Consider the following 18,888-nt stretch of genomic DNA (forward strand, 5'->3'; position numbering starts at 1 on the left):
GAAACCTGAAGTTCTTGAACTCATTTCAAAAGCCCTCTGCATGTGATCAGTTCAGACCTCTGCCAAGGGCCATCAGTCCCTTCCCTGGTGAAGGGAGGGACAGAGTGTGTGTGTGTGTGTGTGTGTGAGAGAGAGAGAGAGAGAGAGAGAGAGAAGGTGTGACCCACCCATGTTTGGCTCTGGCTTTGCCCACTGCTGACATGATTATCCACATGGGAATGCAGTCCCTGACAGAAAAAAAAATGTCCATCGCTGTTAGAGACCACATCAGCTCAGCTCTCCTCTCTGGCCCCCAACCTATATTAGTGCTGCACTAAAAATCTAGATGGATAGAGTGAGAGACCACACAACTAGCCCACCCTGTTTCAGTGGTTGGCCCCCTCTTCTAGGATCATGTCCTGGATGGTAGTTGCCTTATTCAGATTGGCTTGGCATTTAACAACAGCACCACAAGGCTTGAGGACAGATTGGGAAGGCAACCCAGGTCCCCTTGGCTGGGGGAAGGACCAGAAAGTGAGACAGCTTTTCTATATTCATTTAGCACCTACCACAGTATTATCATCACTATTGTCTGGGCACCTGCTAACAGTGCTGCTGACCCCATAACACCAATGGAAAGGTAGGCTGCAAGGACTTTGTGGAATATTTGACTGTAATCAAGCAACAGGTCTTAATCTGAGAATGCCTGGCCTGCATTCCAACCCTATTTCTGTCTCCCTCTCTTACAACTAACACTACCAGTCAAGTTTCCCTTCCTATCATCTTCCACTGCCTCTTTGACATATTATCCTTTTCTGGTAAAACTGCCTATTATTGAAAAACCTGGCAAATGTAATTCTGAAGGTGACATGCAAATTGACCACATTTATTTAAAATACACCTATTTATGGATTCATCTGTGCAATTTATTTTGAATGTAGAAATTGGGATATTCTCCCAGTGCAGAATTTGGATTTTGGTTAGCACAAGGCATTCACATCTCTGCCCAAATTTTTCTAAGATCCTTACTCCAAGCACCCAGTTGACCTGGCTCTCCCTCATTAATACAAATTGCCTGGCCAAGGTCAGAGCAGTTTCCAGCAGCCAGATCTGTCTGCTTTGAAATACTTTTGTGGGTTTTCGAACAATATTTAAACTTCCCTTGCGATAGCTGGAGGTCATGCTTTTTTCAAACACTTAGATTCTTGCTATCCTGAGCATATGTTCTCTTATGTTCACTTGTTATCTTTTAATTGGTTTCTATTCTAAATTTAATGCCAACTGTTCCGGCTTGCCGTTGGCAGCTGCTACTGAAGCTGGGATGAGGCCTTGCCAGCTTCAGTGTTTTGTGTGTGAAGTGTGTATTCCCATTCACCTCTCCGTTTCCCGACTTGCTTGCCAGGCCGATTTTACCCACTGCCCCAGTTTTGGAGCTGGTTAGTTCTTGCCTCTTTCTAGTTTTGCAAATGCCTAGGCACTTGTGGAATAAAAGCTTCAGGGAAAACCCAACTGCAAAATAATGATGGAGATTAATACAGTAGATCTTTGCGATGTCTGGTTTCCAGGGAAAGTCTTTGAGAGTGGATCTAGAAAAAAGTTTTCCAATAAGACCAAAGGCACGTTTGAATGCTTCCTACAAAGACAGAGGTGAAGAGGTGTCCAGATATGTGCAGTCAGTGCTTGTTCAATGCATCCTGAGCTCAGCCTCCTTTCCTGCCTCACCTGCCTGCTTATGCAGATAGGGACTAATAGCCATATCCTAGCCCCAACACACTAAAAAGCTCCTTTGAACCCAGTTTTTAGCACCAATAGAAACCTTTTTCATAGCAATCCTAGCTACGGGTAAGAGAATGTGTTGTTGTTGTTGTTGTTGATTATTATTATTATTATTATTATTATTATTATTATTATTATTATTATTATTATTTTAAAGTGGGAAAGTAGGGCACCTTGGTGGTTGCCATATTGCCTACCCTTGGGATAGTTAAACATGTCCTAGGGAGAACCTATGATCATATCTTAGGGTGACCATATGAAAAGGAGGACAGGGCTCCTGTATCTTTAACAGTTGCATAGAAAAGGGAATTTCAGCAGGTGTCATTTGTATATATGAAGAACCTGATGAAATTCCCTCTTCATCACAACAGTTAAAGCTGCAGGAGCTATACTAGAGTGACCAGATTTAAAGGAGGGCAGCTTTAACTGTTGTGATGAAGAAGAAATTTCACCAGGTTCTCCATATATACAAATGACACCTGCTGAAATTCCCTTTTCAGTAAAACTGTTAAAGGTACAGGAGCCTGGTCCTCCTTTTCGTGTGGTCACCCTATCATATCTCAACTCACACATGAACCTCAGACTGCGTGGCATTGGATCAAAAGTTTCACTCTAAGATTAACCTACTTCAGAGGGCTGTTGTGGCAATAAGGTGTCATAACCTCATATTTGCTTCCTGAGCAAGAATACTACTAATAAAATACTGAACTGGGAATGGAAGAAGCTCACATGAGCTATGCCCCTTTAAAGTTATTAACAAATAGCTTATCAGAAACTTCCGTGGAATAAACCCTGAACTTGCTTTAGTTCTTTTACTGTTCATGGTGAAAGGGCTGTGTGGCTTTGTATCATGGCAGTGGCCAAACCCATTGACTCCCTAACCTTCGCAAACACCACCACCACCACCCCAGCTAGTGAAGGAAACAGCAGATTTGCCATCATATGAGCACTCCTCTGTGGACACCATAGAATAGCAGAGTTGGAAGGGACCTACAAGGCCATCGAGTCCAACCCCCTGCTCAATTCAGGAATCCACCCTAAAGCATCCCTGACAGATGGTTGTCCAGCTGCCTCTTGAAGGCCTCTAGTGTGGGAGAGCCCACAACCTCCCTTGGTCACTGATCCCATTGTAGTACTGCTCTAACAGTCAGGAAGTTTTTCCTGATGTCCAGCTGGAATCTGGCTTCCTTTAACTTGATCCCATTATTCCGTGTCCTGCACTCTGGGAGAATCGAGAAGAGATCCTGGCCCTCCTCTGTGGGACAACCTTTTAAGTATTTGAAGAGTACTATCATATCTCTCCTCCATCTTCTCTTCTCCAGGCTAAACATGCCCAGTTCTTTCAGTCTCTCTTCATAGGGCTTTGTTTCCAGACCCCTGATCATCCTGGTTGCCCTCTGAACACGTTCCAGCTTGTCTGCATCCTTCTTGAATTGTGGAGCCCAGAACTGGACGTAATACTCTAGATGAGGCCTAACCTAGAGGAACCAGTACCTCACATGATTTGGAAGCTATACCTCTAATTAATGCAGCCCAAAAGAGCATTTGCCTTTCTTGCAGCCATATTGCACTGTTGGCTCATATTCAGCTTGTGATCTACAACAATTCCAAGATCCTTCTCGTTTGTAGTATTGCTGAGCCAAGTATCCCCCATCTTATAACTGTGCATTTCGTTTCTATTTCCTAGATGTAGAACTTGGCATTTATCCCTATTAAATTTCTGTTAATTCACCTGTTAATTGACTGTTAATTGACCTGTTCTGTTAATTTACCCTGGCTTTCTGTTAATTTACCTCCACAAAGTAAATGCAAAACCGACAAGAAAATGACAAACGGGGCAGGTGCCACTCTCCCGAGCCAGCACCCCCTCGAACTCTGAGCTGTGGCAAAATGACAGGGAGGAATAACAACGTACTATTTGGGGCTAACTTTTCACACAGTTATATTTACCCATGAACCACAGCAATAGAGGGGACAAGGCTTAGTGAGTAGGCAGGGCTGGTGAGATCGAGGGAGCTGGGCTTGGGCAGCTTGGTGCCTTTTCCTTGCTCCCATATCTTGTCTGCCATACAGCATTAGACAAGAAACACCCCAGATCCATTGGCAAGTTATATTTCCTCACTGGCTTTAAACCAGTGGTTCCCAAAGTGGGTGGTACTGCCCCCTTGGGGGCGGTGGGATTGCATAGGGGGGCATTAAGAGGAAAGGGTTTAAAGCTTTTAAAACTTGATGTTGTGCAGACTTCTACTGTTACTTTCTACTGTTAGTTTTACCCTACCCTGTGCCTGCTTGCCCTACCCTGTACCTGTTTGCATTCTCTTCCCCTCCTTATTGTTTTACTATGATTTTATTAGATTGTAAGCCTATGCGGCAGGGTCTTGCTATTTACTGTTTTACTCTGTACAGCACCATGTACACTGATGGTGCTATATAAATAAATAAATAATAATAATAATAATAAGGGGGCGGCAGGGGGTGCTTAAGGTGGTCTTTTCCGAGAACTGCCTCTCCAGAAGGTCTTAACACCCAGGGACATTTTTATGAGAGAAAGTAGTTTGGTCCCAAGCCATGTAGGGGAAGAATCCACACATGTATTAATACCGTTTAAGAAGAGTCCTTTTAATGGTGAATTGAAATGTTTCAAAAGCACCAAAACGCTAATGAAAAGACAAAACGCTAATGAAAAGACATACCCTGCTCGGTGTGCCCCGCCACGACGGCTGCAAAACAGAGGCGTTCGCTCTCTTTTCCCTCCCTCCCTCGGCAAGCCTGTGGTGGGTGCTTCAGATTTTGAATAAATATTCAATTAATTGTTACTGTTTTGAATTTTATTGTTTTTATCTTCCTTAATGGGTCGTTGAAAACCGCTATTTTGAATAATGGTTTTTATTGTGTAGGGTAGGGGGCACTGGGCATGAGTTGGTGGAACCAAGGGGGTGGTGACCTGAAAAAGTTTGGGAACCACTGCTTTAAACTGAGCGATTGACAGATACTTTCTATTTAAGAGGAAAAGGCAAGCTGATGCCATGGAGCTAGAGCTTCCTGAATGCCCACACAGCAGGAGGCACCCTTTCCTCTGTGTCCAAGATGTAAAGTTAAGCTCTGCTTGTCAGTTCTGAGTCTCCAAGCTGCCAACCACCTTCAATGGAGAAAGGGGGGATTTGGATTTTGGCTGGCTCTTTTCCAGAGGCAGAGCACTGCTTGCAAATGTAACTTAGGGCACTGCGAGGGAATGCTTCCTAAGATTTTATGCAATCGTTTATAGACTAGGAACAGACAGAAGGTAAATTGGGATTTTCTGCTATAAGTAAATGGGTGATTTGCAGTAGATTGCCAAGAGTTTCTGACTTCCAATATCTTAACAATAGCAAGTAAAAATCCAAGTATATCTAAAAATAATTCCCTGCCATGGCCGGCCTTATGTCAGCCAGTTATATCCCAGCCTTAATGTTCCTTGTCTATGAAGTAGTTGTCTTTGACCAGTGCAGAATCTACCCTGAAGCCCTTTTGTTTCCAAGGGACGAATGTGCTGGTATTTTTTTCCATATGCAATTGCTGACCTGTGGTCACATATTAATGAGTATAAGTGTACAAACTGTATTTATAGCATGATTGAGTTCCACACACTCATAATGTTGCAATTGTGGGAGGACTAGAAGACGTCTGAAGGTCATGTGTGCTTTATCCTTTGTGCTCACAGTGGAAGCACATGCTACAAGTCACCGTACAGTGCTGCAATGGGCCATTTCAAGTTTCCTTTCTATCTATGTATTTATTTAGGTTCAGAAAATGCATGCACACCTGCTCAGGAATGCAGGTTTTAAAATAAAAAGGTTGTGCAGTTATTCACAGCTGTACAGCTGTGCATTTAAAATGAGACCTCCTTTCATCATGCCCCCGCTGGAGGGATCCTCTTCCTCTAGCCACAAACATGAGATTTCTTCCCATATTGGGGGAGATCTACAGTAATCCAACTAAAATGATCTGGATTGACTCTGCAGAGAAGTATATCTGGAATCCAAAATAATTGGGCATCCTGTTGACCTGGAATGAGAGAAGACTCATCCTCCATAAAACTTCTTCAAGCCCACAGTAGTGGGCTTGAAGAAGGTTGTTGAATAGCTTTATCTGTCCCTCTAGGTAAACGAGATTACAAAGAATTGGAACATGGAAGGATAATTGCTCATTATTATTATTATTAGTATTAGTATTCCGCTTTTTGCCCAATACTGGGCCTCAAAGCGGTATTACAAAGTTTAAAACATACATTTTAAAACATAGGAAAAGAAATGTAAAAAAAAAAAGTTTAAAATACACAACACCCCCAAAGGAGCCTGCCTCTTAAGCTCCCAGTCCCAAAAAGTTGTTGCAGCTGGGTGTGTGTGAGATGGTTCTGTGCTGGGAGCCTGAGTCTGCGAGGAGGCAGTTGGAAGGTAATGGACTGAGGACTTAACAATGCTATCAACATTTCAACGGGTGTTATATAGACGCCACTTGCGAGTGGATAAGTACATGGATATTTGGTCTGCTTTCCTTGAAACCTATGCATAATTCTCTCCTTTTTTATGAATGGTGTATCTGATGAAAGAAAGATAATATTCCTCTGTACGCAATGTTTCTGTTTTTCTTTTTCTTTTTTTCCTGTTTTGTTAAATTCACAACAATAATAATAAAAAGATTCGGCACATATAGGCCTTCTTCTCACTGTAGTGCTAAACCTGTGTCTTTGCTTTGGTTATTTCAGACTGCAGGTTAGGCTCACATGACTGAATGTTGCTCCCAAAAATAAAATAAAATCAAGATGTCCTACACAAAGAACACTATCATGTCAAAGAACAGAGTTCTAATCTAGCCAACTCCCTGACACCTAGTTTTCTGCATGGAGAAAAAAAAATAATTTCTGAATTAAGGAACAAGAAAGAAAGAAAGAAAGAAAGACCAGGTTTCTTCAAGCTGTAACCCTACAACCCCCCTCATTCCCAAGGAAAGGCCTTACTTCAAAGAATGTTATAGCCTCTGCAGCCTGTTAAGTTTAGACTCCCATACAAAGAGCCATCTCAGTTGCGGAACACATGCTTTGCTTTACAGAAGGTCTCATGTTCAGCCTGCAGCAGCAGCTAAAATGAACTTGATAGGCAGGACTAAGAACCACCAGTGCCTAAGACCTTGGAGAGCCATTGCTGGTCAGAGCGGTCAACACTGGGCTAGATGGACCAATGTTGTCACCCCGTATAAGACCAGGCAAGTGCCAGGGGCTGCTCCTCAGTGGTTCCCATGTCCAAACCCAGTACTCTGGTGATAAACTATACTGTCTTTCAGAACCAACTATGCTGTGGAAATCAGAAGGCCTGGAGTTTCATATAGTTGTTAAACAGCATAGGGGATAAGCTGGAACCCTATGGGACCTGAAAGCATAAATGCCATGTAGTTGAACAGAAGCTCCCATGAGGCGGTTGGTTCAGTGCCAGAGCCAAGCCTAAATCTCAACTGAAATGAACCTCAAAAATCTATTTCATCCAAGTGTGTCTGGATTTGATCAGCCACATCCACTTGATGTCATGGCTCATTGACAGTGACTCTAAGGAGGTGCCAAAACCAATCCCTGGTGCTTCTGAACTGAGGACCACTGTCTCATAATTCCTATCCTATCCAGATGGTTCCCACAAGGTGCTACTGCCCTCTGACTCCAAGGCGGGGACCTCAGACTCCTTTAGTAAATAGGGAGACCTCAAGGAGCAGTCCTCAACTGGCTCCCTCACTCCTCCAATCTTCACTCCCCAGGAGAAGCCAATGCCTACAGAAAAAGGCTGCTGGCCCTTTAACAGCTACCTGATGGGGAGGAGCTTCCAGAAAGACTCTTCTGGCCTGATTATAAATCCCTGCCAGTCACTGCTACGGTGACTTGTCAGTACTCTTGTTGCAGGGTTGCTCTCTGTCTCTTGAAATCATTATTATTATTATTTATTTATTTATTTATATAGCGCCATCAATGTACATGGTGCTGTACAGAGTAAAACAATAAAATAGCAAGACCCTGCTGCATAGGCTTACATTCTAATAAAATCATAATAAAACAATAAGGAGGGGAAGAGAATGCACCAAACAGGCACAGGGTAGAGTAAAACTAACAGTATAAAAGTCAGAACAAAATCAAGTTATAAAAGCTTTAGGAAAAAGAAAAGTTTTTAGCTGAGCTTTAAAAGCTGCGGTTGAACTTGTAGTTCTCAAATGTTCTGGAAGAGCGTTCCAGGCGTAAGGGGCAGCAGAAGAAAATGGACGAAGCCGAGCAAGGGAAGTAGAGGCCCTTGGGCAGGCGAGAAACATGGCATCAGAGGAGCGAAGAGCACGAGCGGGGCAATAGTGTGAGATGGGAGAGGAAAGATAGGAAGGAGCTAGACAGTGAAAAGCTTTGTAGGTCAACAGGAGAAGTTTATATTGGATTCTGAAGTGAATTGGAAGCCAATGAAGAGATTTCAGAAATCACTCTCAGTTATGGGCTGGAACCAGTGGTGTTGGGGGTTGTACTAAAACGGCTCCTGTTCCAGTTGTCTGTTCCATGTCATGCCGCCTCACCTGAACTGTCACCCAAAGCAGATGACAGAATTTGAGATGGAGCAGGACACTCAAGCACCTTGCCCAGGAAGGAGATGTTAGCCACCGGCCTGTAACTATTCAGATCTTCTAGCTCCAACAATATTTTTTCCCCAGAAGTGGTCCCTCTGCCACACCTCCTTTAAATAGATTGAGACTACTCCCTCTCGTAAGGAGAAATGCATAACCCTCTGGACTCATCAAGTCATACTAGATGTGTTAAGTTACAATGGTTGAGTTAACAGGAGGTTGGTTGATTTTGACTAAGTACCCAGCCCACATCATCTGGTTCTAAAAATTGAATGTCATCCAGCAATATTCGACCAGACGATGACTTGGACACCTCCACAGACTGAGCTGTGCCCCACTGACATTAATTGATACATTCCAGACAAAATGGAAAACTACGCTATATGAAAAACTGAGAGTTCTAGGCTTCTCACCAAATGCCCTAGTTGCTCTTGGTTATGAAAAAGCTAAAATGACAATTCAACAACATATTTGGGATATAGAATTGCAAAATCATTTGAGTTTGGCTTCAAGGTATCCTGAATTTAGAGATAATGGGAGGATATTTGCTTATGCAAAATATCTGGTGGACTTGAATATTCCTAAATTCAGGAAAGCTTTCACTCTGGCCAGGTTTAACGTTCTACCTTCAGCCCTTTTGGATGGAAGGTTTGGAAATGTACCCTACCAAGAACGGGTATGTCCTTGTGAGATGGGTAAAGTGGAAACAGTAGGCCATGTTCTGCTGTATTGTTCCTTTTATCAAGATTTACGGCAAACATTTATAACCTCTATCTTGCAGCGAACTCCCGGTAGATCAGATGAATATTACATAAAACATCTTCTATCGGATCAGAATCCTCAGGTTACTCTAAAAGTGGCCAATTTTTGTGCGGCTGCCATAAGCCGACGAAAATTAATGTTGAAGAATTCTATTGCACATTAGACTTAGGCTGAGACTGCCACATTTTACGGATTTTATGTATGTATTTTATTGTATATTGGGGTTTTTAATTTTATTGTGATGATGTTTTCTGTTGTGCTAGTCTATGACCGAAATAAACAAACTATGACTATGACTTCCAGAGATGTCCTGGAAATGGGAGGAACTGAGTAGGTGGATCACGTGTTCCAAGCCCAAACAGCTGGGGGAAAGGAGTGATATCATCATGGCCAGGAGTTGGGTGGCCCTGGAGCAGAATGCTCCGGGAGAGCCCAGTCCTCCACCATTGAAGAGTTGGCCAATGTTTGTTTAAAATGTAAGATGTGATTGGCACAAGCTCCTAACTGCCCCTAAACCATTCTGAAAAAGGCCCTTGAACTAGTAGAGCTGCGCTGCTAAAGACAATGCAGACATGGAAATTCTGATGTCAGCAGTGTTGATTTGGGGTCAAGCTCTAGCCTGAACATGAGGATAGCGAGCAGCAATCCCTTGTCCCCTTCCCCCTGGCTCTGGGATCCTGGCACCTAACCCCACAAACTGCATGGCAGCATTTCATAAAAGCGTGTTATAAGGCACAGCTGTAAACAGTGGCCCAATCGGTTGAGGACACAAGAAACCTAAGGTACCTAATAGCACTGGCGGTGCCAATTCACTCGGTGAATCTTTTATCCCATCTGTGAGAGCAAACGTTTGTGTAACCAAGTCTTATTATGAGGCCTGGGAGATGAATCTTTGTGCCTGAGTTAATAAGACCGTTTGTCTCCCAGCTTCGGCTGTCTGTGTCTAAATGTTTTGAAGAGAAAAGGTTGGTGCCTGGTGCCAGTCCCTTATCGAAGAAACCCCCACTAAGAAAACAAGTCTGTTAAACTGAGATGGGTGGGGGGAGCGAACAGTCAAGAGAATGCAGGACACTGCTTAGCCTCCCCATCGTGCTGGAAATGGACCACTTTAGGATAGCTTTGAATTGCTGCTTAGCAGGCTCAGGGGAAAAAGCAGCAGTGACAGAGAATGGTTTGTCTCTTGCAATTTTTCAATCGATATAAAGCTCTTGACGTGCACCGAGGGGAAAAAGATAAAGAAAACGAAGCGGAGAACGTGGCAGGTGACAGGACGGAAGAGAAGCCGAAATGAGAAACTTGGTGAGAAGAAAAGAGGAAAACGCGCGATCTAAAGAAAGAGAGGGCTTATGAATGGTGTTGCCTGAAACGTGAAAAGGAGAAAATGCTGTGTTTTAGAAAGTGCTTGATGCACAGCAGCGGGGTGTGGGTGTGTGCGCGGACACGGAACAAAAAAGATGAGCAGCTTCTGAATGGATTTAAGCACATCACCAAAGTTAATACAGAAGTGAAGTTTCCTAAGCAAGGTTGCGCACAGAGAACTTAGGGCCTCCTGCAATCATATGTAGCTCAGATCCCCAATAGCAGGCTTTCCCCTCCCTCACAAAAGCTTCTTAGTACTGAGCAGTTCCATGTTGCGTGCTACTGTTTCTAGAATGATGTTCCTCTACACCAGGGATGGGGAACATTTTTGGTCCACGAGCTAGATCACCCCTCCTCCCAACCAATCTGGCGGCCAAGATAACATGAGGAGACAGGGCCCTGATCCAAACCCTTGTCCCCTCTACGGATGCCATTCCCTGCACCCCTGCCCCATTTTCAGGGCTTGAAGGAGCAGCACCTCCTCTGTGCACTGTGCACTATCCCAATTAGGGCAGCACTGGCCAAGTCAGGTGCCTCCTTCACACGCCTCGCAGCATCATTTCAATAAGCATGGCAAGCAGCGCATAACGGGGAATGCCCCACTGTTATGACTGATCCCAGATGTTATCACTGAAACAGTGGGGCATTCATAGAATCATAGAATAGCAGAGTTGGAAGGAGCCTACAAGGCCATCGAGTCCAACCCCCTGCTCAATGCAGGAATCCACCCTAAAGCATCCCTGACAGATGGTTGTCCAGCTGCCTCTTGAAGGCCTCGAGTGTGGGAGAGCCCACAACCTCCCTAGGTAACTGGTTCCATTGTCGTACTGCTCTAACAGTCAGGAAGTTTTTCCTGATGTCCAGCTGGAATCCAGCTTCCTTAAACTTGAGCCCGTTATTCCGTGTCCTGCACTCTGGGAGGATCGAGAAGAGATCCTGGCCCTCCTCTGTGTGACAACCTTTTAAGTATTTGAAGAGTGCTCTCATGTCTCCCCTCAATCTTCTCTTCTCCAGGCTAAACATGCCCAGTTCTCCCAGTCTGTCTTCATAGGGCTTTGTTTCCAGACCCCTGATCATCCTGGTTGCCCTCCTCTGAACACGCTCCAGCTTGTCTGCGTCCTTCTTGAATTGTGGAGCCCAGAACTGGACGCAATACTCTAGATGAGGCCTAACCAGGGCTGAATAGAAAGGAACAAGTACCTCACGCGATTTGGAAGCTATACTTCTATTAATGCAGCCCAAAATAGCATTTGCCTTTCTTGCAGCCATATCGCACTGTTGGCTCATATTCAGCTTGTGATCTACAACAATTCCAAGATCCTTCTCGTTTGTAGTATTGCTGAGCCAAGTATCCCCCATCTTGTAACTGTGCCTTTGGTTTCTATTTCCTGGATGCAGAATTTGGCATTTATCCCTATTACATTTCATCCTGTTGTTTTCAGCCCAGCACTCCAGCCTATCAAGATCACTTTGAAGTTTGTTTCTGTCTTCCAGGGTATCAGCTATCCCACCCAATTTTGTGTCATCTGCACATTTTGTCTCACCTTGCAATGGTGTGTGAAGGGGAATCGGGGCAGGGGCAGCCCAAGGAAAAAAACCCTCTGCCAGCCAGATGAGAAGCCCCCACAGGTGCAGCCTGTTTGCCAGAGATTCCCCATTCCTTATCTCCACCCTATCTTCTTCACTATTCCTCCCAGGGAAAAAACCCTTGCATATATGTTGGGCAAACATTCTTCTTGGAATACTGTTTATAAAAATCAGTATTTGAAATATTTTATGCCTAGAGTTACTTTGTGCGCAGGAGTGGCCTGGAAAATTTTGACCAAATTATCTTGACAGCAATGTGGTTAGCTGCCATGGAGATTTCACTTGATGAACCTGGTTAGTTTGGAGCACCATATCACCTTTTTTCCCCCTGTGCCCAAGAACTTCTCTGCACTTTCTTCCTGCTTTTCTTGAACAGCCTAGAGCCTATTTGCTTTACTCTTCATTTCTTCATCTCCACCCAGTTCTGAACTTCAGGGCTTGCCTCTTGGGCTACACAGGTTAGCAGGGCTAGAATTGCACAAGGTGGAGATGGATGGGGCCAGGATGCCCCATTCTCATTCTCTCTCTCTCTCACACACACGCACACACACACGCACACACCACTTACTTGCCTGCAGGGATTGCTGAGAGGGCAAGGTTAAAGCCACTGCTATTAGTGGTGTGGAAACCGTGACCGTGCCTGAGGCTAAAGCCCGCCCCCCACCCTGCTCTAGTAACCCTATCCTGCCTAATGGGCTAAGCAAAGCCAGCCCTGGGTAGGTGCCCTAATCACCCCACTCTAGTTCCAATACTGATGTCCAGAAATGAACACAGTGGATCAAATAAAGCTTTAGTAGTGCTGAGTCCAGCAATAGTACTGTATACTTCCTGAGTCTAAGACAGATGATGTTTCCGTTAATAAATTTAGAATGGCACTTTGCCACAGAATTGTAATGTTGACTCGTGTTCAATTTGTTAGTCACTGCAACCCTTAAATCCTTTTGGCAACGCTATCGTCATGCTAGTTATAATCCAGATCTTATACCTGGGTTCTCCCCACAACTCTCCTGCTGCCATGTGTAATACTTTACATTGATTTGTCCTTGTTCTAAGATGTCCCCATGACATCCAAAACCACAGAAATAAATGGCATACAGGAGAGAACTTATCAAATCCACCTTGATGTAATGTAGGATCACTCTCTTTTTCCTCTGCAAGTACGAAAGCAATCAATTTGATTTACCAAGCCGCCAGAAATGGGATTAGAACGAGAATAAGCCAAAGTATTTCCTGAGGCTTAACAGGATTTTAACCATCAGAATGCGAAAAGCATGGAGTAGCTACAATAGTTATTCATAGCTATTTTAGATACAGCCACTCAGCTGTTCTCTTCTGTAAGTCCCATTGATATGAATAGGAGCTGCAGAAAAGCACAGTAGCCCATTTATTTCAATGGGCTTATGGCCTAGTGGTTTGTGCTTACTAGCCCACATGTTGTACTCTCATAAATCTCCTGTTTTTTCAACCAGCCCATCTTAGGCAACTTCCGTAAGGGTAATGCCCAACTATATGATTCCGTATGATACCTGATTGCCCCTGGAATTGATCCAGTTCTAGGCCAACAAACTTTCTGTTATTCATATCTTACATTTTAAGGGCAAATGCCCTTAAATGCCCAGAAGGTTCGACCATATAACACCTGCTCTGCTCCGCTTGCACTGGCTGCCTGTATGTTTCCAAGCCCAATTCAAGGTGCTGGTTTTGACCTATAAAGCCTCACATGGCTTGGGACCACAATACCTGATGGAACGCCTCTCCCGACGTGAATATACCTGGTCACTACGTTCAACATCTAAGGTCCTCCTCCGGGTGCCTACTCCGAGAGAGGCTCGGAGTGTGGCAATGAGGGACAGGGCCTTTTCGGTGGTGGCCCCCAGACTATGGAACAATCTCCCTGAAAAGGCTCGCCTGGCGCCAACACTGCTATCTTTCCGGTGCCAGGTTAAGACTTTCCTCTTTGCCCAGGCATATGGCAGCACATCTTAATCACCCACATGTTTAGTTTTAATGGTTTTTAATGCTTTATGTATGTATGTTCTGCATCTTAGAATTTTACATTTTGTATACTCATTTTTATCTCTATTTTAGAATTTCTGTAAACCGCCCAGAGAGCTCTAGCTATGGGGGGTGGTATATAAGTGTAATAAATAAATAAATAAATTTCTGTTAACCTATCCAGGGGCCTTCGGGCCCTGCGTGGCCCTCCCAGACCCACGGGCAGCCTAACAGCTTCTGCTGTTCGTCCAAGAATCATGACTCTTTCTTTAAAGTGCATCTTTCTAACTCTCCATGTTGTAAGCATCAGGAAGGCTGCAGTAGGAAAAGTACAACACGTGGTAGCAAAAATATAAAAGGGGCAGGAAAAAAGAGAGTCAGATTAAAAGGAATCCCAAATCAATAATCACAATATTTCTAAGCCCATGTTGTAAAGAGGTTCATATGAAAAAGCTGACTCACATGTACAAAGGCTGAGTACACCTCTGAGTCCTGAGCGCGTCCCCCCTATCCTTCCTCTCTCTCTCTGATGCATCAACCCTCCTGCCCCAAGTTCACAGCAATAATAATAATATATTAGCATTTACATCAAGCTTCACATACATCATGCTGTCAAACAGGTCAGTATTAATATTTCAATATTGTGGGGAGGAGGACTGAGGCTGAGAAATAGGGGCTTGTCTAAGGCCATCGCTTAAGATTTGAATTGGGGACCTCGTGACTTGGAGCTCTGAAGCCACCATGCTACAGCAGCTCTTCACTGGAACCATTACCAACCTGGTCATTTTGAGAACCCTGATTTAGGCAGCAATCCTATACCCACTTATCTGTGAGTAAGCCCCATTGGACTTAAGGGGACTTATTTCTGAGTAGGCATGCATAGGATTCCAATATAAAAACGGGTTCTCACAGTGGGTTTGGGGACATACCCAGGCTCCTTTTAACTCAATTTGGTGGCAGTCACATGTAATGCCTAGGTAGAGAGAAGCGGGGGAGCAGAATCTGCAAAAGAGAGGAGGAATCTGTACAACGCTGCAGTCTGTTCCTGAACCCTAAGACCCGCTTAACTGTAGATCTGAACAGAGCCTCAAGCCCAGAGAGCTTCGGCTATTGGGCGGTATAAAAATGTAATAAATAAATAATAAAGCTCTTTCACTTTTAAGAACAATCATTTACATGACCAACTAAATGCATCCTGATATAAGTCGACTCAAAAGTAAGCCTCACAGAGTTCAATGGGACTTACCCCCAGGTAAATGAGTATAGACCGCATTGCTATGAAATCCACGGTACATTTTCATTGTGGTCCTTGATTGTGAACAAATTATCCACTGCTGCTGGAAGAACAGCCTCATCACCTTTCTAAAAGTATTTGGCTGAGTACAAAGCAGCTCAGCCTTTAAATGTACAATCTGTCTGCAAGCGGACCCAGGAACATCACTGCCATATTATCAAAGATATTGAGAAAGAGAGTTTTAAAAGACAAAGTCACAAAGACAGCCTTTGCACAATGGTCCAGCCCATTCCTCACTGAGCTATTCTTCTTTTCAGGTATCACGGCTCCCTGATATTACTCTTGGTCTCTTAGGCCTAATCTACACCTGCAGGCCTTCCAGGACAGGGACGGGGGAGGAACTCGGGCTTCCCAGCTTCCGGAATCGTCCCCCAGGGTCCAAATGCCAACCCATCATCCCGGAAGTGAAGAGGGACATTCTGGTGTGCCTTTTTGTGTTTACAGACGGAGACAGTTGCACAAAAAAATTCCCGCTGAGAGCCATCTCAGGGATGGTGAAAATGCTTCCTCCCTCGCCTCCGATGGGCACAGACTCCCCCCACAGAGAGCTGTGTCTGTTTGGTGAGCCCCACTATTTGTGGGGAGGAGGGATGACCCTGGGAGCAAGCACCACACTGCCCGTGGACCTCAGGGTTGTCTCGGGACCGCAAAAAAAACCCTGAAAAATCCAGTCCCAGGGCATGTGTACACCAGGTGATATCCCGGGGATCGTCCCTGTACGTCCACATGGATGGACGCACAGGAAGGGATGATCCCTCCATTTCCCTGGGATATTGCCATACCCCTTTTTCTCACTTTTTCCCGCGGTCCCGGGATGATCCCGAGGACCGCGGGTGCTGTGGCCAGCTGTCTCGGCTTCTTTTCTCTTCCCTGCGAGTAGTGGGGGACACCGGAGGGAAGGAGCCAGGCTCGGGAGCGTCCAGGGCCATCGGGGTGGGGGGAGCAGGGTCGGGACTTTTTTTAAAAAAAAAACCCACACCTTACTTTTGCACCGGAGCGCAGGTGCACTCCAGGTCTTGTCTTTTTTAAAAAAAAATGGCGGGCGCGACGTCCTCCTTCCTTCCTGGACGTCGCGCGCCACGTGTGAACGCAGGGGGAGGATCTTGCAATCAGCATATTGCGAGATTCTCCTGCCACGACACAGGCTCTGAACAAGAGGCCTGGCCGTGGACACTCCCTGCTCAAGCTAAGCCCCACCAATTGAGGAGCCTGAGGCAAGGGACAGCCACTGCCTTTCTCTAAACTAGGTAGAGAAAGGGGTTAAATTGGAAGGATTTCAGTAATAAATCAAACCGCTGTGAATTATATGTACTGAGGTGAATTATTGTCAGAGTGGGTGTTAAACATAAATAACTGCAGATGATAAATGCCAAAGAGACATGTGGGATTTTTGTGGTAGTTAAAACAAACTGATTAAAATTTTATTTTAAAAGTTCACAAGCTTGGTTTCATAATAAAACATTCCAAAAAACCTTTTTTAAAACCTCTCATCCAATCCTTTCACTCTTCTCATACACACTTTCCTCTCTCTCACACCTTCACTCTTGAACTTTCTTTATTATCAGTATTAATATACACCAATTGGCTATCTGCACACCACCGTCCAAAGACACCACTCTCTACACTGAACCTCAAATTCTCCAGAACCCAGGTACTCTACACACCAAGAGCTAACGCACATAGAGCTCACAATCTCCTCAGTCATTCCCTTATATATCACTCCTCCCCATCCCAAGACATTCTAAACACACCAGACTTATCAATGCTAGACATGCATAAGGGAACTGACTTGTGGGATGTAACGCCACACCTCCCCCTCCCTCCTGGATCACCGGGAGGTGTAGACATGCCCCCAGTTTTACCAGGACAACTGAGAGCTTGTCCCTGGCTAACCCCGGGATTTACCTGTGCGTCATTTGAACGCACAGGGACGATCTCGAGCTGACCTCAGGATAACTGGCTGGTGTAGACACGGCCCTACACTTTTTTTGCCATCTCAGGTCTGTCCATATTTTACAAATCCATGTGCAGTGTTGGAATCCAATCTCGGACAAAACCTTCCTGAAAATCACAGCTTTTCTTTTAAAATAAAACCAAGTTTCCAGGCCACAAGATTATAGAAAAAAGGAAAAACAGTGTATTGACAGGGATGTGAATGTTCAGGAACTCTGGGACTTCCAGTAGAACTTCCATATCTTGCACAGATTCTTCCTCTTCCCACAGCTTAATACGTTCTGCCCTTCAATTGTGCTCCTTCTTTTAATGCCCTTTTCCAAGAGCTGTTAAAGTACAAACACTGCAATCAAAATTCATAATGCAGTTAAGTAACCTTTGCAAAGAATGTGATGTATAATTTATTCAGAGTGCAGAACTTTCCTGGCAGCAGGTCTCTCAACCCTGTTCTATTACATCTCCAAACTATTGATATGTCTTTCTAAACCTGTGTGTGTCTGTGTGTGTGTGTGTGTGTGTGTGCATAAGAGAGAGTGGGGGGGACAGGTAGGGAAGAGAGGGAGTTTAAAGTGAAATAAAAAACAGAAGGGAGGCACCCAAATTGAACAAAACACAAAAGGAGAAATATTCTCAGAGGTTCCAAAGTAAAACGTCTTTATTTTAATCCAGTGTGTTTTAGAGACAAATGCTCCTTTATCAGAGCAATCTTATAAAACACAAGTGCTGAAAACAAGCTAAACTAGCTTTAAAAAGGTGGTAGCTCTCTTCCGTACACCATCAAGGGTGCAAATAAAGAAGTTACCCTTTGGCACCTTTGAGCATCCCCTCTCCACTGGCATCTCATTGTGTTTAAAGAGAACAGCAGCTATGGCCCCTACCTTTGCTGATATCTTCATATTCCAGCCAGAGCTGCTTTTGGACCTGCCGGTTGGGATACCAGATAGAGCAGGACTCCTCAAAGCCGTAGACCGCTTCCTGGATATAATGGTTGCCAAAGTGGTCCAGGAGAGCTACAAAATCTCCTCGGGATGTGGCTCCATCCAAAGAATGGAGGGCATTGCCAAAAGCTGCAGAGGACAGAGGCACAGCAGGCAGCAATTTAGGAAAGAAAACAAGAAAGGCAGGAGAACACCCCCCCTTTTGAAAACCATACATACCGTCTTACTGAATCAGACTAAGGTCTATCTAGTATTGTGTTTCCAAAATGGCCCTTCTAGATGCCTCTGGAACCTCATGAGCAAAACATGAGGGCAACAGCTCTTCTCTGTTGTTTGTCCCTAGTGCCTGAGGGGTACACTGCTTCTGTACAAGGAGGTTCCATTTAGCTATTAAAGACTAATTATGTCTGATATTTTATAGATGTGTCAAATCTTTTTTTGAAAAGTGACCCCAAATTATGCAAATAATTTTGTGCAAATATTCATTTAAGGAAAAAAAGAAAGACAAAATTGAGTCAAGCTGGCCTGACTCAATCTGCATCGAGACGGGACACCTCACAGGTAAGTATTTCTATCAAGAAATACTTTTGTAAGCCGCCATGAGAGCCTTTTTTGGCTGAATGG

At 44.4% G+C, this 18,888-nt stretch overlaps 1 protein-coding gene across 2 annotated transcripts in view; it reads right to left on the reverse strand.

Annotated features, from left to right (window-relative positions):
- The window catches only part of ASTN1 (astrotactin 1), a 259,496-nt gene that overhangs the window by 38,437 nt on the left and 202,171 nt on the right, over window positions 1-18,888 (reverse strand). For both annotated transcript variants that reach the window (XR_010025831.1, XM_063134053.1), the window contains exon 16: window positions 18,205-18,393. Coding sequence is in view for 1 of the 2 variants with exons in the window: in XM_063134053.1 (XP_062990123.1) it covers window positions 18,205-18,393 (189 nt within the window). In the remaining variant the exon portion in view is untranslated. The remainder of the gene's footprint in view (window positions 1-18,204; window positions 18,394-18,888) is intronic.

Source organism: Elgaria multicarinata, chromosome 1 (assembly GCF_023053635.1).
Source record: "Elgaria multicarinata webbii isolate HBS135686 ecotype San Diego chromosome 1, rElgMul1.1.pri, whole genome shotgun sequence".
Lineage (NCBI taxonomy): Eukaryota > Metazoa > Chordata > Lepidosauria > Squamata > Anguidae > Elgaria > Elgaria multicarinata.